This window comes from Seriola dumerili, unplaced genomic scaffold, assembly GCF_002260705.1.
Source record: "Seriola dumerili isolate Sdu_G_001 unplaced genomic scaffold, Sdu_1.0 BDQW01000668.1, whole genome shotgun sequence".
NCBI classification, from domain to species: domain Eukaryota; kingdom Metazoa; phylum Chordata; class Actinopteri; order Carangiformes; family Carangidae; genus Seriola; species Seriola dumerili.
Window position 1 is genome coordinate 636525 of NW_019174923.1, and position 25592 is coordinate 662116.

The window sequence follows — 25592 nt, forward strand, 5'->3', positions numbered from 1 at the left end:
TCATAGTATGGCGAGGCATCTAGAGCAAAATAATCATAATTAGGCATCATAGAAAAAATGCTAAAATAGAAGCGTCAAAGTATATATGGCAAGAAAACACTTGGCAAAAAACGTCATAGTATACGTATGGCATAAAAAAGTGTAAAATGCCAATCATAACTATATTAGGCCATAAAATGTCATACAAACGTCATAGTAACTGGGCCAGGCATTTAGATGCAAATAATATAATTAGGCATCAAAAATGGTAAAAAAAGATTTCATTAGTATGGCAGAAACTGCCTAAATAAACGTCATATATAGTAAATGGCATAAAATAATCAAAAATTGCATGTCATGACTTTAATATTAAGGCATAAAATGTATACAACAGGTCATAGTATGTGCAAGGCATTAGAAAAATAATATAATTAGGCATAAAAATGCCAAAAAAAGATTTTAGTCTATTATGGTGAAAAATGGCAAAAACGTCATGTATAGTTTTGGCATAAAACGCTCAAAAATACATCATACTATATTAAGGCATAAAATGTCATACAAACATCCTAGTATGGGCAGGCATTATCGATCAATGATATAATTAGGCATAAAAATGTCGCAAAAAAAGATTTTAATCTAGTATGGCAGAAAAAATGCAAAAAAACGTCATAGTATAAATGATTGGATAAAATGTCAAAAATACATCATGCTATATTTAAGGCATAAATGTCATACAACTATAGTATGGCATAGGATTAGATGAAATAATATAATTAGGCATAAAAATGCTGAAAAACGTCAAAGTATATTATGGCAGAAAATGGCAGAAAACGTCATAGTATAAGTAGGCAAAAAAGTGATCAAGAAAGCATCATACTATATATTAAGGCATTAACATGTCATCGAGGTCATCAGTAATGGCATAAGGGATGAGACAAAAATAATATATTAGGCATAAAGAATGGCCAAAAGAATTTTTAATGGCTAGTAATGTGCAGAAAGAAATGGCAAAAAACGTCATACGGTATAGTATGAGATAAATGTAAAAATACATATGCGTATATGTTAAGGCATAAAATGTCATACAACATCAGTAGTATGGTAAGGCATTAGAAAAAATAATATAACTTAGGCATAAAAATGCAAAAACGTCAAAAGTATAGTTATGGCAGAAAAATGGCAAAAACGTCATAGTATAGTATGGCATAAAATGTCAAGAATGGCCATCATACTATAATTAAGGCATACATGTCATACAAATCCATAGTATGGCAAGGCAATTAGATGAATAATATAATATTAGGTCATAAAATCGTAAAAAAAGATTTTCAATGTGTATGGGCAGAAAACTGCCAAAAAACGTCATATGTATATTTTGGATAAGTCAAAAATACAATCATACTGAATATTAATTGGTGTATGAAATGTCATATGGCAAACATCATAGTATGGCAAGGCATTAGATGAAATGATATAATGTAGGCATAAAAATGCCCAAAAAAGATTTTAATGTAGTATGGCAGGAAAAATTGTCAAAAAAAAGTATAGTATATTAATGGCATAAAATAGTCAAATAATACATCATGCTATAGTTAAAGGCATAAAATGTATCATATCAAACATCATAGCTACTGGCAAGCGCATTAGATGAAATTAATATAATTAGGCATTAAAAATGCTTGAAAAACGTCAAAGTTATGTTGGAGAAAAATGGCAGAAAAGTCATAGTATAGTATTGGCTATAAATGTCAAAATGCAATCATACTATATTAAGGCATAAAATGTATTACAAACATCATAAGGTATGGAAGGCAATTAGGATGAAATAATATATTGAGGCTAAAAATGCAAAAAAGATTTTAATCTAGTATGGCAAGGAAAATGCAAAAAACGTCATAGTAATAGTATGGGCATAAAAATCAAAAAATATCATATTTTATATTAAAGGCATAAAGTTCATACAACATCCATAGTTAAATGGTAAGGCATTAGACGAAATAATATAATTAGGCATGAAAAATGGCTGAAAAACGTCAAAGTATATTAATGGAGAAAAATGGGTGGAACAACGTCATAGTATAGTATAAGCAAAAATGTCAAAAAAGCATCATACTATATTAAGGCATAAATGTCATACAAAGTCATAAGATATGCTAAGGATGAGACAAAATAATATAATTAGGCATAAAAATGCCAAGAAAAGATTTTAATGCTAGTATAGGAGAAAAAATGCAAAAATGTCATAGTATAGTATGGGCATAATAGTCAAAAAATCATCATAGTATATTAAGGCATAAAAGTTGCATACCAAACATCATAGTATGGTAAGGCATTAGACTAAATAATATATGATTGGCAATAAAAATGGAAAAAATGTCAAAGTATAGTATGGCAGAAAATGGAAAAACGCATAGTATAGTTGAGCATACAATGTCAAAATACAATCATGCTATATTAAGGCATAAAAATGTCTACAAATATAGTATGGGGGGTTTAAAGGCCCCCAAAAAAAAAAAAAATTAGATAAGAATAATGATAATTAGCCCCTAAAAATGGCAAAAAAAGTCAAGTTTATAGTATGGCAGAAAAATGGCAAAAAAACGTCATAGTATAGTTTGCATACAATGTTAAAAATACATCAATGCTATCTTAAGGATAAAATGTCATACAAACGTCAATAGTATGGCAAGGATTGATGAAATATATATTAGGCATACAAAAAGTAAAAAAGATTCTTAATTTAGTAATGGAGAAAACTGCAAAACAAACGTCATAGTATAGTAATGGCATAAAATGTCAAAATGCATCATATTATATTTAAGGATAAAATGGGTCATAAAAAAATCATAGTATGGCAAGGCATTAGAACCATAAACAATATAATTAGGCATAAAAAATGGCAATATAACGTCAAAGTAAATAGTAGGAAGAAATGCATAAAGTCATAGTGTTAAGTATGGCATAAAATATCAAAAAAAAACATTAATGCTATGTTTATGGCATGAAAATGTATCGAACGGTCTACGTATGGCAAGGCATGTAGAGCTAACTGATATAATTAGGCTCAAAAAGTGCAAAAAAGATTTTAGATCTAGTATGGCAGAAAATATGCAAGAAAAACGTCATAGTATATGTATGGGCATAAAAGTCAAAATACATAATGCTATAGTTAGAGGCACTAAAAGGTCATACAACGTCATAGTATGCATAAGATGAGACAAATTAGTAAATATAGGCATAAAAATGCCAAAAAGATTTGATTCTAGTAATGGCAGCAAAACTGCCAAAAAACTGTCATAGTATTAGTATGGCAAAGATAATGTCAAAAAAGATCCTATATATTAAGGCATAAAATGTGCATACAAAGGGTCATAGTAAGATGCATAAGGATGAGACAACAGATATATATTAGGCATAAAAATGCCAAAAAAGATTTTTAATCTAGTAATGGCAGAAATGGAGAAAAACGTCATAGTATAAGTATGGGCATAAAAATATCAAAAAATAATTCATAGTTAAGTATTAAGGCATAAAGTTCATAGGCAAACATCATAGTTATGGGTAAGGCATTGAGACGAAATAATATATTGAGGCATAAAAATGCAGAAAAACGTCAAAGTACATTATGGCAGAAAAATGGCTAGAGAAACACGTTCATAGTAGTATAGTATGCGGCATAGTGGAAATGTAAAAATGCATCAGTACTGATGATTAAGGCATAAAATTGTCAATAACAAACGGTCATAGTATGCGCGAAGATTAGGACTAAATATGATAAGTTAGGCTAAAAATGCAAAAAAGATTTTAATCTAGTATGGCAGAAAAATGCAAGAAAAACGACATAGTATATTTGGCATAGAAATGTTTAAAAAGTGACATATGCTTTATATTAAGGGCATAATTGTCATAGACAAAACGTCATAGTATGCAAGGCATTAGATAAGATAATATATTGATTAGGGCATAGAAATGTAAAAAAGATTTCAATTTAGTATGGCAGAAACTGCAAAAACGTATAGTATAGTATGGCCTAAAAATATCAAAAATGCATCATATTTATCGATTAAGGATAAATGGTCATACAAAGGTCATAGTAATGAAGGCAATTAGACAAAATAATATAACATTAGGCAAATAAAATGCAAAAAGAATTTTAGTCTAGTATGGCTGAAAAAATGGCAAAAAAACGTCATCCGTTAGTTTATGGCAATAAAACGTCAAAAATAATCATACTATATTAAGGATAAAATGTCATACAAACATTCAATAGTATGGCAAGGCATTAGATTGAAATGATATAATTAGGCATAAAAATGCCGAAAAAAAAGATTTTTAATCTAGTATGGCAGAAAAAATGCAAAAAACGGACACAGTACTAATATGGCATAAAAATGTCAAAAATCATCATCGCTATATTAAGGGCTAAAATGTCCATACAAACTCAATAGTACTGGCAAGGCATTAGGTTGAATAAATATAGATTAGGGCATAAAATGCTGAAAAACGTCAAGTATATTATGGCAGAAAAATGGCAGAAAACGTATAGTATAGTAATGGCAATAAAATGTCAAAATGCATCATACTATATTAAGGCATAAAATGTCATACAAACATCAGTAGTATGGCAAGCAGTTAGATGAAATAATATAATTAGGCCTAAAATGCCAAAAGATTTTATCTAGTATGAGGCAAAGGGAAAATGCCAAAATAAGTATGGTATAGTTAATGGGCAATAAAAAAAAAAAGTAAATAAAAATCATCATAATATATTTAAGGCTAAAAGTTCATACAAACATCATAGTATGGTAAGGCATTAGACGAATATATAATTAGGCATAAAAATGCTGAAAAAACGTCAAAGTAATATTATGGCAGGAGAAAAATGGCAGAAAAGTCATAGTATGTATAGCAAAAAATGTCCAAATAAGCATCATACTATATTAAGGCATAAAATGTATACAAGGTCATAGTATGCTAAGGATTGAGAACAAATAATATAATTAGGGCATAAAAATGCAAAAAGGATTTTAATCTAGTATGGCTCAGAAAATGCCAAAAACGTCATAATAGTATAGTATGGCATAAAATATCAAAAAATATTCATAGTATATTAAGCATAAAAGTTCATACAAACTCATAGTATGGTAAGGCATTAGACTAAATAATAAAATTAGGCATAAATGGCAAAAATGGTCGCAAGTATAAGTATGGCAGAAAAATGGCAAAAAGTCCATAAGTATAGTATTGGCATAAATGTCAAATAGAATACATCATGCATAATTAAGGCATAAAATGTCATAACAAAATCATAGTATGTAAGGCATTAGACAAAATAATATTAGATCTAGGCCATAAAAATGGCAAAAAAACGTCTAAAGTATAGTATGGCAGAGAAAATGGAAAAACTGTCATAGTATAGTGTGTTGGCTGATAAATGTAAAACTGACAATCATGCTATATTAAGGCATAAAATGTCATACAAACGTCCATAGTATGTGCAAGGGATATTAGAGTGAGATAGAGATAGATAATTATTGATGGCGGCATACAAAATGATCAAAAAAGATTTTATTGTAGTATGGTCAGAAACTGCCAAAAAAACGTCAAGTATAGTATGGATAACAAGTGGTCAGAAAGTGAGATCAGTAATTATTGTCGATTTTAAGGCGAGTAAAAAGTATAGAAAAAATCATAGGTATGGCTGGCGTGTTTAGACAAAACAGATTAGTGTTAATTAGGCATAAAATGGCAAAAACGTCAAAGTAATAAGTATGGAAAGAAAAATGGCAATAAACGTATAGTATAGCAGGCATTGTATGCAAAAAATGTCAAAAAAGCATCATACTATATTAAGGCATACAATGTTATACAAAGGTCCATAAGTTAGTTGCTAAGGTATGGAGACAAATAGATATAATTAGGCATAAAAATGCCTAAATAAAGATTTTAATCATAATATGGCAGAAAAAATGCAAAAAACGTCATAGTATAAGTATCGGCATAAAATAATCAAAAAATGTCTCATATAGGGTATGAGTATAGTGGTTAAGGTCATTTAAGTTCATACAAAGTACAAGTGATAGTTGGGTAGGGGCCCGATTAGACGAAATAATATAAGCTGTAGGGCGTGAAAAATCTCGCGAGAAATTAACGGTCAACGGTATCATTGTGGCTGGAATAGATGGCGAGGAAAACGGTCATAGTATATGACTGGTATGGCATAGAAAATGTCAAAAATGCATCATACTATATTAAGAAAGAGCGATAAACGTGCATACAAACGTCATAGTATGGCAAGGCAATTAGACTAAAATAATAAATTAGGACAATAAAAATGCAAAAAAGATTTAATCTAGTATGAGCCGAAAAATGCAAAAAAACGTCACTAGTAATAATATAGGCATAAAATGTTAAAAATCATCATGCTATATTAAGGCCATAAATGTCATACAAACGGTCATAGTATGGAAGGCATTAGATGAATAATATATTGATTAGGCATAAAAATGTCAAAAAAGATTTTAATTTAGTATGGCAGAAAACTGGCAAAAAACGTCATAGTATAGTATGGCATAAACATTGGGTCAAAATGCATCATTATTATATTAAGGCATAAAATGTCATATCAAACATCATAGTATGGAAGGCATTAGACAAACAATATAATTGGCGATAAAGATCTGGCAAGAAACGTCAAAGTATAGTAATGGAAGAAAAATGGCATAAGACGTCATAGTGTATGTATGGCAGTACATTATAAAAAGAAACGAATGCTATATTTAGGGCATAAAATGTCATGAACAATCGGTATGAGTATGCGGAAGGCATTAGACTAAACTAATATAATTGGGCATCAAAATGCCAAAAAAGCGATTTTAGTCTAGTATGGCAGAAAAAATGGCAAAACAAACGTCATAGTAATAGTATGGCATAGAAATATAAAAAATCATCAATAGTATATTAAGTGCATAAAAGTTATAATCAAACATCATAGTATGGTAAGGCATTAGACAAAGACAAGTATGATTAGGCAGATAAAAATGGTCAAAAAACGTCAAAAGTATAAGTAATGGAAGAAAAATGGCATAAAAGCGATCATAGTAAAAATAAGCGTATGGACAAAATGTCAAAAATGCATTCATCCTATATTAAGGCATAAATGTCATTACAAATGTCATACGTATGCGGAAGGTATTAAGATAAAATAATATAATTTAGGGCATAAAAATGCCAAAAAAGGATCTAATCTAGCGTATGGCAGAAAAATGCAAAAATGACATAGTATTTGCTTATTGATGTGTAGCGTATTAAAGAAAGAGCTCGCAGTCATAGAAGTAAGTAAGCATCCATGCATATTAAGTGCATAAAATGAGGTCATACAAACGTCCATGAGTATGCATAAGATAGGAGAACACACTCACGCCATATAATTAGGGGGACCATAAAAATCAAAAAGATTTATTGTGCTATCAGACTATGCTTGCTGCCTTAGACGATGCAGGATTTCGAGGATAGAGAGCTTTATTTGCATTGTAATAACGGAAACAACCCAATAGTTGTTCTTGTGTTCAAAGATAGCAGTGTCATGACTTGCAAATTTTTGCATGCAATGTGGCTATGTGCAGTAAAGTGTGTTCCGTCTGAGCAGGCGCGTTAGGCCAGTGAGTGCAGATTGAGTTGAGTACTTCTGTATGGATGAGTAGATGAGATATGGTGGCGTAGGTAATCAGGTCGAGATTAGAAAAAGGTACGGTAGACGATTGAGTAACGATTTTTAGCAAGCACATTCGATGCTGGCAAGACTTGGTGAGACAGTGCGATGGTAGCGTGTATCTTCTCACTGAGTGTGGTAGTATGAGTGCAAATGGAATATCGCATGCTGTTTGAAGTGGGCGGTGCAGCGTTGAGCTGCGTGTGCGTACGTGCTGTGGCTGCTCCCTTGTATAATGTCGTCTTTGTAAGGACGTTTAGAATTCTGTGAAGTGGAGATACTACTTGTCGGAGATGAGCTGGCATTTGACTCTGATTAGATGTCGGTTCACAGGAGACAGGTTTCCAACAGTTTTAAGACTGTAACACGTGGTGAGATTAGGCGATGTGCTAGGCAGAGACATGGGGGCTGGGTTGCCAGTGGAGATGCGTGGCGTGAGCGCCTGTCTCTGGCTGACGCGTCAACGATATGGGAGTGGTGGGGCGGCGTGCAGATAGGAATGAGTAATGTGGCATGGTCTATATGTTGGCGTTGGATCCTTTACGTGCGCGAGCTAGGAAAAGAGCTAGGTCATGAACTGCTTTCTTGTATTGGTTCGCAAGCTGTGGTGCAACCATTGTGGTGAAGATGATTGAGAGCGATTGGGGTGGCTGGATTGTGTAAAAGCAGACAGGAGGGGCTGACACATTTGTGCCTCTTGCGTTCGTAAGAGGCACACAGATTGTGTCTACTTATATTTCTTCGCTATTAAAGCAATTTGTAGAGTGACATGAAACTCACAATGCTGTCACATCTGCTTTCTCAATACAATTACGTTCCCTCTCCTAAATGGAACATGAGCAGAGTTAAACAGATAATACATCAAATTGTTAATAAGGTTGAGCTTTAAACTTGCTAGTAGTACAGAGTGATCAGGGGCTGTTTCAGTCTTTAGTAGGGCTAAGCTCTACTAAGCCTCTGGCAGCTTCATGATTGTGCGACACAAGTGATCTCAATCTTCTTCTCTAGCATAACTTTTGGGAAAAATGTGACTAGGCCTTTTTTCCAATGTTCTTTCCATTATATTTATAACATGATCTGTTTCAATGCTGGTTTCCCCCTTCTTCCATCTTTGACTGCAGCTTGAAAATAAGCTAACTTGCTTCTGACTACTTCATTTGGACAACCATTTTATGTGGTATCAGATATTGTCTCTTGTTGGTAACTGTTCCAGTGGGTGTGCTTTTAACTCTAAATGAGGCCATAAATCAAGATGAAAAGGAAACATGTCCTGTTATAATAGTCTGTTGAACAGGAGTTGTTCCACTGCCGCATGACATGGATAGACCAGGACAAAAACTCTCTGCTGCAGTGTAGAACAATTCGCGTGGTGAGGGGTTTAGAGTGAAGCTAGACTGACGGACGGACTAAAGTCGCTTCGAGTTCGGCATCGGAGATTATGTGTCTCTAATGCTCGTGTACAGTGATAACGCAGCTCGCGCATAGCTAACTTGTGTGGACGCAGTCTGGGCATGTTTGAAAGTATTATTCATTTGAAAGTAAAACTCTGCTTACTATAGACGTTGAGAAGATAATGAGTTTAATAACCCAAAGAATTTTCCAGATTTGTCTGTTTTGCTCGCAGCTAATATTCGGGTGCACGTGCCATCGAGGTAATACAAGTAAGCCCTTCTGTGTCTTTTTTTCTTAAAACAGTGAATACTCATGACCAATTCTTTGGCAATTTATGTATGCTTAGACAAATGTGGTGCATAGTGCTTATTTCGTAGTAAATAATCTATGCATTTCGCTGAGTGTCTGAGATGTTTATGGGACCTGTAACACCATAGGTAAGTACAGCTGCACCATTTATGTCCTTGCTTAATTGATTTGTGTAATGGTTTTAACATTGTAATTTGTCGGTCAAGTTAATGTTGTTTCTAGTCATGTGTTGGCTGGTCGATATATTTGTCTGTTAGTTTCGAAAACGAAAGTTTGTTATATTATGGATTGTGTCCTCTGACTAAGTGCATGAGGTAAGAATAATCAAGATGATAGTATAAATAGATATATAGAGACAGGTCAGAGGCGCCATGTTCAGCATTGTGTATTTATGGTACATTTAGTATTTTCACCTTGGGTTTGAGGTTATTGTACTTGTTCTTTAACTTTTTACTTAAGTAGTGGACTGTTGAATGCGGCTTTACTTGTATGGCGGGTATTGTTAAGTATGTACTGGCTATAGCTTGGAAGTAAAAGATAGTGATAATTCGTGCCGCCTGCTTCCCACAATGTTGTACCAAATGGGGTTGTTTGAATGTTCGCCAGCTAGGATGAGGTTCTGAATTAATTTAAAATAGCTGTTATGCCGTCTGGAGGGATATAAGACAGACTCATATTATTGATTAATAACTTTGAGATGAGTATGAGCACATTGATACGCGAACAATTCTTTACGAAGCTTTCGTTGTATGAGGATTAATCGATATGAAAATAGTGGTTAGTTGCTCGTTATAACGTTCCCCAATATAGGCTCACTTTGATCATGTTAGGTTTTTAAAATTGTAATTATTAACACATTTACCGACACACACCAAGACAAATGAATGCTTCAAATTGGAGTTAGAGATGTTATTGGTGGCAGTTGTCAACATCAATTTTCAGCGCATAGAATCAACAAACGACACCTACAATAATTTTACATTTTACTTAAACTGGTTTCTGTTCATGTCTGTTTCCTTTTGTGTTATAGAGTCATGAGTACTCGGACGCATTGTGGGACTTTTATTTAAACATTAATCATGAGATATATTTTATCAAGAAAACGATCTTTTCTCTATGTACAAAGGAATGGTTGGACATTTGAGATTATGTGAATTCACTTTCTTGACAGGATAGATGCAGAATTATTGATCTAGAGCATCTCAATAAAACATTTCCCAAAATATCAACTATCTGTTTAATGTACAGAGCAACTTGGTTTAGAGGTGTTTTTTAAAGCACACTTTGGAAGGGGCGGGAAATATTTATCCTAATAATATAAATCATAATATTAAAAATGGTCAAATATGAAATAGCAAGCGACTGATTTCTCATGTCTGGACTAGGGGACGGGTGGCTGTATGGTCAACTGATATAAGAAGGACTTCTTGCAGTGGCAGTCTTCAGGTGGCATCCTAGACGTAACTTCATTTTCTTCTGCTGCTAAGGCAGCAGCAACATTTAAGTTGGCAAATATGTTAGTGCTTATGAATGAAGCTGCACAAGTCTCTTTGTTGTTCATTCACATGTATCTTTTGTATCCGTTCTTGTACCTACAAATGCTTTAGACAGCGTGGTAGCTTATACTTTATATAGCTCTACATAACATCACATGTAAGATGCAAGGCTGTTGGACATCAGATCCCTATGACATAGAGATCATTGCACATGACTCACGTGAGAGATAGAGGAGTCAAAACTCACAGGTTGGAGTATATTGCAGTGGTGTTGATTTAAAGAGGGAAAATACCAGTGCGCTCTCTGAGATACAGTTCAGAGAGCAAATGGTTAAAGATAAGAGGAGAGACGATTAAACATCTTTAACACTTGCAGACTATTACACCAAGAGGTGATAAATGGATGAGATACCGAAAATAGTGGTGTGGTGGGTGTGTGTTTAGATTTGTTATTGAGGTAAAATGTTTGGTATAGGGTGGCTTGCGTTTGTCCACAGCTTTTTCCATGACTAACGAGTGGAATAACTTGAGATGCTACACAGAAAAATTATATAAGATGCTCTATGAGTTGAAGACAATTAGATTTGAGAAATAGTTGGCAGCTGCACCAAAATAAAGAAAGACAAAAGTCATGAGATCCGAAAAAGTTTGGTCAGTGTTTTAAAAGCATCGGAGCTCAGATAGGTGTGGCAGGTATTGAGCTGTCTAGAGATCTCCAAGATCACAAACATTGTTCTTGTATTTAGTTGTACTGCACGATACATGATAATATGGATATAAAATGCAAAAATCTCATCAGTAAGATAGTGATGCAGGCATGGTACTAAATAAGATTATGACTCGGGCGTGTTGGCCTTATTGTTTTTGTTCTCTGGCTAGATATATAGATAGATATAGTGTTAGCTCGTATTTGATGCAAATGAGGGTTTGTTAAGAACGTATTCCTGCGTGAGCTTAACAAGGAGACTATATATAGATCACGGAGGCAGGTGTGTTTTCACGCACATTTCCTCTGTGGAAGTCAAAGTCATCGGAGCGAATTCGAAAAGTGAAGATGAGAGAGCAGCGTCGCAGGCGTATTGGAGAATTCTGCTGCTGTGCAGACCATTACTCTATGAGTACGATTCTCGATAACTCGAGAGACGCGGCGAAAGGTGGGATTGTGAATATGACATTAAGCTCCGCAGTACCAGGCGATCGAGGAGATCGAGGATTCGAGATGCTTTAGTGTGCGTGCTTTAAGGTCGCATACACTGTTTGTGCATTGCGCGGTGCGCGGACGCGCAGTCCCTCGGTCGCTCCATTCGCCGCGCTGCAAGACTGCAAGCGACTCGCCGTATGACTCGCTGTCGGCTTACGATAATGGCCCGTTACCACTTCCCCTCAGGCGGCTTTACGTTTGCAGCCTGCGTCCCTCGAGTAGCGGCGGATGAGGAGTGCCAGATGTGAGGTACTCTAGCTGAGGTCACTCTCTGTTTTCAATCTTTGCTCCTGCTCTCTGCTCAAATGTTGGGGTCCCCCTCCAGCTTGGTGAGGTCGGGGGCCGTGCCCATGAACATGCTGCGTCCTCGCTCTAGACGGCTTTTCTTGTCCGTGAGACGGAAGGCCTCCATGAACTCGTCGATGTCAATGCTGCCGTCCTGGTTGCTGTCGATGGTCACGGCCAGGTCGTAGATGGCCTCGTCCGTGATCTCCATCTTTAGGTAGACGCTCAGCAGCTTCCAGGTCTGCCGGAAGTCCTCGATGGTGATGAAGCCTGAGGAGGAGGAGGAGGAGGAGGAGGTTGAAGGTTAGGAGGCTGTAGCTGGAATGAAGGGAAGGGATGGAAAAAGGGGAGGCTGATGCTGATAAACTGTGTGTCACTGTGTGTGTGTGTGTGTGTGTCACTGTGTGTGTGTGTGTGTCACTGTGTGTGTGATAGAAAGTGAAGGATGGAGAGACCAGTAGATCAGTGGGTTAATCCTGGTCTTAACTGGGAGGATTCAGGGGTCCATAACCTGCTGCGGCCTCTTTGGCACGCTACAGGTGGATTAACGGAGGCTGAACTCAGTAGACATCTCCATCTGGACACAACACACACTTTACGAGGCCCTGACACACTTTACTCTGAACCAGACGTCATTAGATTGTGCATGTGAGTCAGTGCAGTAGTGTCATCAAGTTGTTAATCAGAAGGCAACTTTCTTTCCGATTGTGGATTTATTGCATTGAGATTAATGCATCTCTGCACAGGTACAGAATAACAACCTACATATTATTAAGAGCTTATCAAAAATCAAATCATTCAAATTCAGATTATTACACCAAGAGGATTGAACGAAGAATACAAAATAAAACATTTCTTTTAAATTGAGATTTCATAAATTGAGGTAGATTTAATCTTACTGACATCTAATTAGTTTTACTACTTCTTTTATTGGCGTGGTATTCTATCATGTTTTTTGTATTCATTAATAATTGCTTTGGCCAATGCATGCTTTTATATTAGTTATTTTTATTCTTAATTTGTTGAAGAGATTTGAAATTTGACCTAACGTCAAGTCACTCGTGTTTTGTCGCTAAGAAAAATACATCGGCAAATAACAAAAAGGACCCAGAAACACAAGGTAGAGTGAGAGGAAGAAAATATGCCATTCATTAAAAAGGGAAAGAGCCAGTGGTGTGTGCAGATGTTTACATGTGACACATTGTTCCAGTGATGAATAAATGACTTTACCCGAGTTGTCTGTATCTACGATTCTGAAGATGGTCTCCAAGGTGGAGCGGTGGCGATACAAAGTCTCCAGCAGACTCTGATCGATGTGCTGCGAGAGGAGAAAAGATGAAACACCAAGTCAGAAAAATTTTGACTGAGAGTTTTTATTTTCATGTGAACACCATTTAACCCTTTAAAATACACCAGTCCACCCAAATGGCACTTTGGCCTTGGAAGCACTGTCACTGTTTTGGTCAGTACTAGAGTCAGTCTTCACACAAGCTTGACTTATTATACATTGTTCGAATGCTCCAAGTCTCCTGATTCTTTCCGTTTCAAGTATTTCAGGATCCACATATCACTGTAACCACTGTTGACACAGAACTGGTTCAGGCTTATGACTATGGCTCCAAAGTGCTACTACAGACCTTTTTTTCTCACCCAAAAAAAAGAAAGAAAGAAAGGTGAGGCAAGAACATTGCAACATAAATTTCTGCCATGTCTCTGTAACTTTGGTTTAGTCTCTTGTACACGCATTCTGACTTTTGGTCATCTACAATCTCACATAAATCCTTCTTGACAAAATTTCTTACAATATTCACTGTAAAAAACGTGGCTTCCACTAGTATGAATAGTGTCTGATCTGTACTTTACTGCCCATTTTCAGTAATTTATTTAATTACTTTTCTGCCTCGTGTTGTTTTTTTTGTGTCTCTCATAAGGTTTTGAGGGGATGAGGGAAACAAAATGTTATTCTTGTCTATTTTCTGTTTTTCAAAAACAAACAAACAAAAAAAGCTTTTCTCATCGATATACTTCCACACTTACATCTGTGTTGGGTCCTGCGATGGCGAGCTCGTTGAACCACTCGTAGTAGTCTATCATACCATCACTGGTCCTGCTGGTGACCAGCTGATAGCGCAGCATCCTCCAGGGCAGACAGAGGCGCATCACACTCTCCACTGCAGTGGCCCAGTCACTAGGAGACAAGCGACCTGACAGCAGTGGAAAGAGAGGAAGTTAACACAGTTTTCTCATGAGGAGAAACTCTAGTAATCTGTTCTACCAGTCAAATTTGAGGGTGGCTGATTTCACTGATTTTATCGAATGTTTGATTTCTGATAAAACATCGGATTTCAGCCACATTTCCATTCAACATTGGATGGTTGTTGGATTGTTTTACTCTTTTGGAGGCATGGGTTCCCCACACAGACCCATCCCACCACAGGGCAATGAACTCTCCAGAAACCAACTCTACAAGCATCCAAAGTAGAGCCTGACCTGCACATTGTCCAGGCTGAAATTATCAGCCACTATTAGCTTATCACAGATTCATTGATATCAGCACAGATGTCAGCTAATAAACAACAACAAATTGCTGTAAAGAAATGTCAGCGATATGTTTGAGTTTGTGCGTTTATGTAAAAAAAAAAGAGTAGAAACTGATACTGATTTTTAAAATTTCAAATATTGATTGCAACATCAACCTCTTTAACTTTAACTATAACGTTAATGCTGTTACAAGATGAACAAGTTTAAAACTTTTCTATGACAAAAAAAAAAACAATCTTTCTTACAAAGTTTTGTAAAGTAGTGTGTTTAGACACGCCTCAACTTTATTATATAGTATATTATAAAGTATAAGATATTTAATCAATAACAAACTTGTTCTCAATACTGCTGTAGCTTTGCATCTTGAAAACTACCTGCTGAAGGTGAAGTCATGCCTCACACACAAGGAGACTGCTGATGAAGACCATGAGATACGTGAGAAAGCTCCTGAAAATTTTGATCAGTGAACTTTGAGTTTTTGTCAAATGACTGTTTCCAAAATCAAGGATGAACTTTCAAACAGATTTCCCACACACATTGTTTTTGAAGTTAATTTGTAAGTAAATTATGACATAAAATTATATACTTCCTTATTTACTTATTATTTACTTGAAAAACGAGGATGTTGGCTGAATAAAAATAAATCACTGAACAACAACAACTGATTCAGCTGAGGTTTCTGTGAAACTATCAAATGTTCTGTCCACGTTGTTTTTTTCCTGAATGGGGGATTATGATGCTCCTCACAAAACACAAAGCACAAAGGTGTGAGCTCATATTTCTCCCCATCCAGACATCGTCCTGTGAGAACCACACGGAAAAAGGGACGTACATGTGAGGTTTGTAATGAAATTAAATAACACCTGATCCACCGAGGACTGAACTGGTTCACGAAACTCACAGTACACACCTGTGTTGTTGCTGTCTATCTTTTTGAAGGCACAGATGAGGTCAGACCTGTGCGAAAACAGCTGCTCCCGCAGGACTTTGAGGGCTGAGCGCTCGGTTCGCCCAACACTGCAGACCAGATAAAAACACAGTTAACAACAACAACAGGTCATTAACAGCATTAAAGGCACATTGAAAATTATAAAAAAAAAAAACACTAGGCGAGGCAAGTTAATTTGCATAAAATCTTTAAAGGTGAAGAAATTCATTAGAAGATTAAAAAACAACAGAAATTAAATTAAAATCAATTAAAATAAAATAAACCAAACTTTATGTGGTGGAATTTGCTACAGCCGCAAAAGTAGGAAAATAATTCATTATAGTCATGTACACTCATAATGTAGATATGCTGTGTACACATATTTGTTTCATATTTGAGGAACGTTTTACTGAAATGATAAAAATGCCAGAAAGTTAATGTCACAACAATTTTAACGATCAATTCATCGATTAAGGGAATAGTTCAACATTTTGGAAAATTCTCTGATTCACTTTCTGGCTGAGGGTTAGATGAGAAGATCAATACCACTCTTAGCTACAGCCAGCAGATAGTTAGCTTAGCTTAGCACAAAGACAGGCTCTCCCCAAAGGTAAACAAAACAAGTTTCCCCTTTTTCCTGCTCTTTAAACTAAGGACAAACATGAGAGTTGTATCAGTCTTCTCATCCAACTCTGAGTAAGAAAGCGAATATGTTTCACTGTTATGTTATAGACTGAGCCACTAACTGAAAAAATATAAAATAATCAACAGGTAAAATAGTTGTAGCTTGTAACTTGTGTCAAATAACCTGTAGTTCCAATAAAAGGCCAGACAGTAACAGTACAGACAGTAACCTACATAAGTGGGTTACTTAACTAAATCTTTAAGTTAAGTAAGTTTATCTTACTAACACAGGCACTAATACTAAGCATGGTCAAAACTCAAAGATCTTTTGGATCTAAATCTTTAAGACATTGAGTCTTGCTGCTAAAATTTGGATGTTGCTTTGAATCTGTTGTTTTTCGATTTTGTGTGGGTTATCTTATAAATCCAAACTAATGATCCACATCGTTAGGATGAATGTTTTCTTGTAGGTTTTTGTACCTTTGTCTCACAGTGAGCTCTCTGGTCATGCTGCTGGCCTGGTACTGAATCATATAAGGCACGAGGTCTGGACCCAGCTTCACGTAGGCGCCCCTGTTGCTTCCCACATCGTAGTAATTGGAGGCAGAGAACAGAGTGAGGACCTACAGTAAGTGAAATGAAGGAAAAGTTTAATATTTGAGAGCATTTTAAACAGCTCCCTCAAACTTGAAATATTTAGGGACAGGCTGAAACTGCAACCATATCGGTGATCTATTGATCTGTGGGATTATCGTCAGTCTCTGTGTGGGCCGCCAGTGTCTGAGCTCACCTTACGGTTGTGACAAAACTCATAACCGTCCTGTTTGCACTCGTGGGAGCGGATGATGAGCTGCAGATTGTGTTTGTTCAGGAAGTCCTCGGTGACGTCGGGGCCCCAGTAGCAGCCTCCGCCCCGCACTTCGTTGGGCATGCAGCCGTTCTGGCTCGTCGGGTCGCTCCACAGCAGGTCCAGGATCTGGAGGCACACGGTAGCAACAGGAGGGAGATTTTTCATTTTTAAAAACCACTGAATCCGGTTAATAGATTATTTTGATTTTAGTCATTTGACCAAAGCAATCAGTCACATTTGAACACAGTATAAATCAGTATAAATGGCTGCTCGGGACGTACATTACACCTGTTAGATTGTACTATTCTAATAGCAGTATCACCACTAGTACACAAACAGACATAAGTTTGTATGTCTGTTTGCTTTTTGAAGACCGAAATAAATTTAGATAACCTGTAATTCTGTAATTCAAGCTTTTAATTTCCTAAAATAATGTCTCATTATTATGGAATGTAAAATATGAAGTGTTTTTCAGGATCTACTTATTTATTATTTGTGTTTACAGAGGTTTAATGCACACAGTCACCTGAAAGCATCATTTTACATTTAAGACAGTTTACGGACTGTGTTACCTTGAGTGATTTGCGGTGACTGAGCATGTTTGGAGCTGAACCGTCACCAAGTACCAGAGCCAGATGAGACCACTGACTTTTACAGCCTGTGCTTAAGGTGATGACGGCCAGTTGGAAAAAGCAGATTGGGCTCAGGGCAGAGGGATTAATGATGCGGTGGATTACAGCATGTTACGGCCCACGCAGGCAACAATCTGCAGCTCTCGCTCCGAGGTGAGTGGTGATTACTGATGGAGCATTTATCAGGTTGTGACTGATTCAATCCACTGGGACAGATCCAAAGCACAAAGGCCATGACCTCTGACCTCTGAACAATTTTCTGCAATGAACGTCACTAACTACATATCTCATGTGGGACACTTTACGCTTTAATGATTTGATTTCTCTTCCGTCTGTGTATTTTCATATTCAGATTTTTTTTTAATTTCCTGAATATGCATATTTGTTTCTTTCTTGAAGCTCTGTTGTGTTTTAATACTGTTTTATTTTTGCTTCATTTGCTCCATTTATTCACTTAATTTACAGCCTTTGAAGGCACTTATATTAAATAAGGTCTATCATTTACAGTATTGAAGCAAGGATCATGCAAAGAATGAGACTCCTAATTTTCGGCAGCACTAATGTGATACTTTCAGAAATGTGGGATCAGTTGATTTTTCAACAAATACATTCAATGGGATTAATTGGGACAGGAATCTGTCTCAGTATCTGAGCACACACCTCTGCTCAATATTCATTCATCACCTGTTTCCATTCATCCTTTTCACTGTTGACAGAGTCAGACGAAACAGACACAGTTATGTCTTTTTCTGATCTGCTGGTCGCCGAGTTGAAAACAGACTGTTTCCTCCTGCGGATCTCCAGCTCGTCCTCCACCCCATTCACCTTGAGCCGGTCGGAGAAGTCCTGCAACGAGCGGTTCTGGAAGCTGTCGCGGCCTCCCAGAGGTTTGGGATACGTGAGGGAGGCCCGACGCTCTAAGATCCTGTTGGTCGACCAGATGTCCTCGTCTATGTCCGAGTCGATGGACGTCCCCACCGAGATCACGTGCTTCTTCTTTGGAGGCCTCAGCGCTGAAACATACTGGGAAGAACAGAGAAGAGCACAGATTTCAGGGACTTGAAATGAATGTAGGTGCATCTGTGATTGATGCAGGTTCACAGCTTCACGTGCTGTCTCCTCACATTGTGTCTGTCCAATCTGGTGAGGACGCTGAGGTCTGTGGTGTCGGAGATCCCTCCGTGGAGAATCAGCACCTTCTGGTCGATCACCGTCGCTAGCGGCAACCAGCTGAAAATCTTCTGCAGCAGCTTCAGAATCCGTTTGCCGTGCATCTGAAGAGAAACGCAAACAGAAGATGACCTCATTCATCCTCTTCCTTTTCTTGTTTGTTGTCATTTCACTTTTTTTTTATTGTCTTCCATGAGTCTTAAGACACATTTTTGTCCCATTTCATGGATGTTTTTATGAATTTTGTCTCTGGTATAAAGATGCTGTTTCAGATTGTGCATGTGCTGCCTGGTAAATGTCTATAAACCAAATTTTTAATACAACTAGTTCTGAAAGTTTACAGGAATTCAAACTTTTCATTAAAGAAAGAAGTAAATCTGCAACATTTGGGACATCTGAGGTCGTCTCTGGACCACCCCTCCCTGACTCATGAGAAGCCATGAAGAGAGTCAGATGTCCTGCAGTCAACAGGTATAATGACTTCAAATCCTCTTAGCTGCCAGCAGGAGTGACTAGTATTGTATTGGAAAGTAAGTCGGCCTATATCAGGCTTTAGCGGGAATGTGTAGGCAAAGGTGATTGAAACCATTTTAATCCACTGCTCCAAAGATAGTGGGGATAAGGACACATTTTGGCTCCAAGAACTAGTTTGATAAGGAATAATGAGGAGTTTATACCAAGCTTTAAACAAAGGGAGATTTGTAGGTTTGCAGGGTTACATGATATGAACTTACCTTGTATTTAGTCAACACCTCCTTTGTGAAGCCGTATCTAAACCAGCCAAAGAAACAGAAGATACAAGTTAGAAAATGACGATTTAATTATACCAGATGAATTTGTTATGGGAGGACAAGCAGTCTGTTGACAAATGAGACTTAAGGCTTCACTGTCCCACAGGTAGATATATTTATTTTACCTCAGGTTGACTATGTGATCCTCGTGGTTTCCCCTGTTGAGGTAGACGTCACTCGGATAGACGAGCAGGAATGAAAATAGGATGAGGAGTATCTCAATGGAGTCTTTCCCTCGGTCCACAAAGTCTCCATTAAACACGTAGGGCTTCTCCAATGACGGCATGCCATTCTGTAACGGAAATAACAGCAGAGTAACGCTGCGTTAAAGGGTCATTCTGTAATCTACATGTAAACAAATGATCGGCTGCAGCACAGACAGAGAAAACAAAGGATTACAGATCCTGTTTCACTCCCTGATTGGGAAAAAAACGCAGCATGTTGCAGCCAAAAACTCAAGTTTAGAAGGGAAACAATTATGTGATTTATCGATCAGTTGATTAACACATTATTAATCAGCAACAATTTTGATTAAAAGTTAATTGTTCCTAAATGTAAGAATTTGCTGGTGGAATATGTTTTGAGTTTTTGGACTGGTTGGACAAAACAAACTTGGGCTTTCAGAACTTTTTCAACATTTCATGGACTAAGAAAACGGTCAATTAATTAATTGATCAACAGTTGCAGCCCTGGTAATGTTAGCTTGTGATATATTTTAGAGCTCTGCTGGAGAAAAGTTTTTTCATTGAAATAATAATTTCAGATGATTTTAACAATGTCCAACTCTTAAAAAAAAATAACACAACTAGCTAAATCTATGGTTGTGGCTCTGAGTGAGGATTATTTTAACAGTAGTGAAATTTTAAGATTTCAGAAGATGAGGTCCCGACCTTGTAGAAAATCAGCAGCAGGTCCTCCAGTTGGCCATGCAAGTCACCTGTAATGAAGTGGACATATGTAGAAAAAAAATAAAAATAACAATAAAAATAAATCAATGACAAGAAACTGTTGACATTTCTGTCTGGATGTGCTTAAACAAAAACACCTGTTGGGATGGAGAGGTGTCTGTCTTAAATTTAGGGCTGCAACAAATTACATTCATTTTATTATATAAACAATGAGATCTACCCATTTCTCTTATGTATAAAACATCAGATTTTTAATGTCTAATAATCTTTGGTTTATAAAACAGAGAACACGTCAAAACCCAAAAGGATTCAATTGAATATGGGTGATTTTAAAAAACGAGCAAATATTCACAACTTTGAAGCTGTAACCAGAGAATTTTAGGCATTTTGCTGAAAATGTTATAAACTGATCATTATGCTGATTCATTTTCCATCAATGACTAATGGTTTTAAGTGTTTAAGACGCTGACCATGTAATCACAGTGTTCACAGTTAAAATTTGGCTGAAGACATTTGCTGCACATTGTCACCGAAAACTCTCCCCTCATTTCCAACCACCTCTTTACTGTCTCTATCGATTAAAGGCAGAAATCAATCAATCATCAATCAATCAAAAAAATCAAGGATTTCTTTCAGCTCACCACAAATAGTGATTTCTTTGCTGTGGCAGGTGGAGATGCGGTTGATATTTGGCAACATCCGGAGCCGTTTCCATGTCTCTAGCAGGAGCTGGAGGACGTAGCGCGAGTGCAGCTGCTACTGGCAGAGAGACTTGTTAGAGGAGGATTTCAGGTGCAGAGACAAACACGTGAACATACATCAGCCCGCAGTGTTTGACCACTGCTGTGATGTTGTGATTTATGCATGCAAGCTTTTTGTCCTGGTTGCTTGCTCAGATCTTGAAAAAGATTGCTTTTCATTTCTCCAGTCTCCAAGATGCAGGTAATTTGTTTTTTAGAAATGCTACTAAACACCAAAAAAAAAGAAAAAAAAAACCTTGTTGAGGAGACACCTCACACACCTTAAGCCCTTACACACGACTTCAATGGTCAGTTTTATACAGAAAAGTCTGAGTTTTTTCTCCTTTGGCTTCTTTGGCCAACAGTGTAAGAGCTGAATTGTAACAGCAGCTTAACAAGATGTCAACCTTTATTTTTTTTTAAAAAAGAAAAGAGAATTTGCTGCACTGAGGGTGTCTGATATTTGTATTGCAGATGGTGCAGGACAAGTACACAACACAAATCATGATTGTTTGTTGCCAATCCATTGTTATCAAATATTTTAAAGTCCCAAATTAGTGTCAGCCTCCAGTATCTATAATTTAAAATATGTCATTATGTTATCTTTGCCCCATGATATACAGAAACCCGCTGTGCCTGATGTTTTTAAGTGAGTTCTACCCATCACAGTGACACAACAATCACTGGATATGAGCCCAGGCATCGTGATTCAGGCTGGTTAGAAGCACTGTACTGCTGTGCACCTACTTTCTTCTTCCTGAAGGCCTCCACCAGCCCGACTGCCTGCTCCACCGTCAGAGGGAAGGTGAGATGAGGTCCCGAGTAAATCTCTGGCACCTCGATGTTCTTGTAGCAGAAGTACCTCTCCCACTCTGCGTCCCGACAGACCTCGTTCTCTCTGAAGATGTGCGAGATCAGATTTCCTGGAAGACGACGGTTCAAACTCAGAGATTCACTTTCACACAAGAAATACAGTTTGTCAGCTGAAATGTGAAATCTTACGTTCATTGCTTGACGGTGTGAAATTGTCCATGAGGTATCCGAGGAAATTATAAAGCTGCACAGGGGAGAGAGATCAGAACGTTAAGCTTGTAGGTTTATTATCACTCTATAGCAAATGAACAGAATTACACTAGATCGTCTCTGGTAGTTTGTCACCTTGATCTGAGCCTGTTCTCCAGAGTATTCGATGGACTGGAAGATGTGCCAGGTGTATCTCCGTCTCATCTCTGTGCGGGCCACGTACTGACGGTACCATCGCTGAATCAGGACAGCAGCTTTCAGAGCTGAAGCACAGACAACAGGTGACCAGAACATATCAAACACTGCAGAGATGCAGGTGGATCAGTTTTCATGTTCATCTAACTCTTCACAGTTTCACTAAAGCTGTACATGGCTTTCCTCAGTAGAGAAAAAGACTTATAGAGTAGAATTATATTGGAATGACTCAATCAATCATTTTTATTATGTAAATTAATGATTCAAAGAAAACTCTTATTAAAAAAAGCAAAATCAACCAAACTATAACTCCTCCTGTGAACATTCATAGGTGGAATCTGGTGTATTATTATTACATTATGTATTATTATTTTAACATTGGAAAAATACTGTGATATTCTGCTGTATTGTCCTGTCCCACTGAGATGATGAAACTGTCACAGACCATTACTGACAAAACAAGGAAGGAAATAAATAATGATCATCCCATGTAAATGGCAGATTTTACAACATTTGTTTATTTAAATCAGTGACTGTTTAGACAGTACACCCCATAATGATGTGACATGCCCTCCATCAGAGAAAGTACAAGTCATAAAAAATATCAGCAATTAGAGAATAATGAGTTGATCAATTTCGGAAACATTTTTATTTGCATGCATTTTTTCTAGAGCAGCAACAATTTATCACGACAAGGTAAGATAGGTGTGTCTTACTTGTGACGGCTGTACGCAGCAGAACAGAAAGACAAGAAGAAATACAGATACATTAATACGACACATGTAAGAGGGAGGTTTGTCTGTCTCTGTTGAACTGTCTGCAGGATCACAGTTACCTTTTCCAGACTGTTTGTGGAACTGGTCGGACTTTGTGACGCCACATCCCATGACTGTTCCTGTTCAAAACACCACACAAATCTTAAATCACTACACAGAATCGAGCTGAAAATGTGGCATAAAAAAACTCCTAAATATAAGTTCAGTCTTGGATCTACTGAATTTAATTATGCACACATCCACTACTTATTCACACACATAGTTTTGGGCTCTTTCGTTCACAAAGAGCAGAAAGTTGAGCATGGCTGGGCACCAGCAGGAGAACTGGGGTTGGAGGAAGTTCGACTTTTAATGACCTTTTAATCTTGTTATCTACTAGTTCACTCCTGGCTGCTGCGATTGGCCTCAATCCTGGAGCAGAGGACTGTTTTTGCCCAAGTTCTACGAAGGCATAGGCTATGTTGAGCAATCAACAAAGCCCTGGAGGCAGGAAATACCTCTGGTTATTTTGATGTAATGGAATAATTAAAATAATTAAAATGAGGAAACAACATTTTTAAATGTCCCTTTGTTGTTTTGGCGAAATAAATGATGCCTAAATTACTGTTTATAGTTTACAAAAACCAATAAAAGTCTGAACATACCAGATCTCATTAAATTGTGTTTGCACATAACTTTCTTGTTTCACATTGCTGGTTTTGACCTACTTAAAAGAACAGATGGAAGGCTTTCATCACATGTAAAGATATTTAACAGCAAGCCAACATCATCCAATCAGATTCTGTGAATGATAATCATCCAAAAGAAAATATTACTATGAGGCAGTGGACTAAAATAAACATGTGCTTCAAACAATTATTTAAACCGAGTCTGGAACATTTTAAGATGTTTCACGCTTTCTTCTGAACTAATCAAATTCAGAAAAGGACAAAAACTGAGACTCATGGCATGTCCTGTACCTGCTCTTTTGGAGTTTTACGAGATTAATTTACCTGCTGGAGAAATCTAAAAAAAAAAAAAACACTCCTAAGAGACTTAAATCAGCTGTTTACTTACGTGGTCACCTCCTCTTTCCAGTCTCCAGTTCCCAAGTTGTTTGGCTGTCAGTGCCTTGTGTCAGTAAGTATTTAAACAGCCATTTACTCTGTTTCATCCTCCACCGGTCCACCCGGATCAGGTCAAGAACTGCAGGATGTCGGTTAGATGAATGACAGCAGCGTCCATTGACTCACCACAGAGGCCTCATGTGTGAGTCTATCCCCTCTGTGCAGCTACCCCCGATCTGTGCTGACGCTGGTTTAGTCTTTAGTCACTCGGTGTGATCGCATAATCAAGCCACCAAGCCCCAAGTGGATTACTTGAGCTAATGACTTGATGCGACTAGACTGGTCTTTATATAGGAGGTCTGCAAAGTGCAGAAGTAAACATGATTCGAAATAGGCAGGTCAGTGTCTGGTTTTGGAAGTGTGTTTGATTGCAGGCCAGGCTGGTGTTTACCTGTGAACTCAAGTGACTTTTTGAAGCACAATTCAATTACATCGTTCAACAGGAATTCTTGACTTTCTTATGACATTTTAGATAATGTTGAGCCAACTGAGGGCACCTCCGTGTTTCACTGCAGCAGTATGAGCTGAAGAGACTGGGCTGATGTTACAGGTCTGTTCAGTTGAGACTGTGTTGAGGCCAGGCTGAAAGAAAAGCACAAAACCCTCCACACAAACAAGTTATATTGTTCTATATCAATGTAAACCCAACTACAAGTACCACCTCGTGGTCTTGTGCCTGGTTGTAAGCCAGGTTGCAGGAAATATGGTCACAATCTTCCCTTCCTGAGTTACAGAAGTTGACCTTTGAACATTTCAATATGAAATGTTATCACTTAATTTTATCCTTATGGCCGAAAATGTGTTTTGAGAGGTCACAGTGTACCAGAAGTAATGAAATTCCCTCTGGCCGTTCCTGATATATTGCATTCACAAAAACATGAGATCACGGTGACGTGAGTAGCATAAAGTAGTCCAGGCAGAGGAGGTGGCTGAAC

The 25592-nt window shown here is 37.2% G+C and overlaps 1 protein-coding gene across 1 annotated transcript; it reads right to left on the reverse strand.

The window, feature by feature from the left end:
* Window positions 1-12389: 12389 nt before the first annotated feature.
* LOC111236447 (serine/threonine-protein phosphatase with EF-hands 2-like) lies at window positions 12390-24658 on the reverse strand. The gene is made up of 18 exons (XM_022765180.1): window positions 24608-24658; window positions 23611-23670; window positions 23492-23500; window positions 22716-22843; window positions 22560-22614; window positions 22305-22480; window positions 21459-21573; window positions 20800-20846; window positions 20035-20201; window positions 19853-19889; window positions 19073-19222; window positions 18633-18971; window positions 17257-17442; window positions 16947-17089; window positions 15825-15931; window positions 14411-14577; window positions 13604-13691; window positions 12390-12643 (listed from the first exon to the last, which is right to left on the reverse strand). The coding sequence occupies exons 2-18, from the start codon at window positions 23660-23662 to the stop codon at window positions 12390-12392; spliced, it is 2220 nt and encodes a 739-aa protein (XP_022620901.1). The 5' UTR covers window positions 23663-23670; window positions 24608-24658.
* Window positions 24659-25592: the final 934 nt, after the last annotated feature.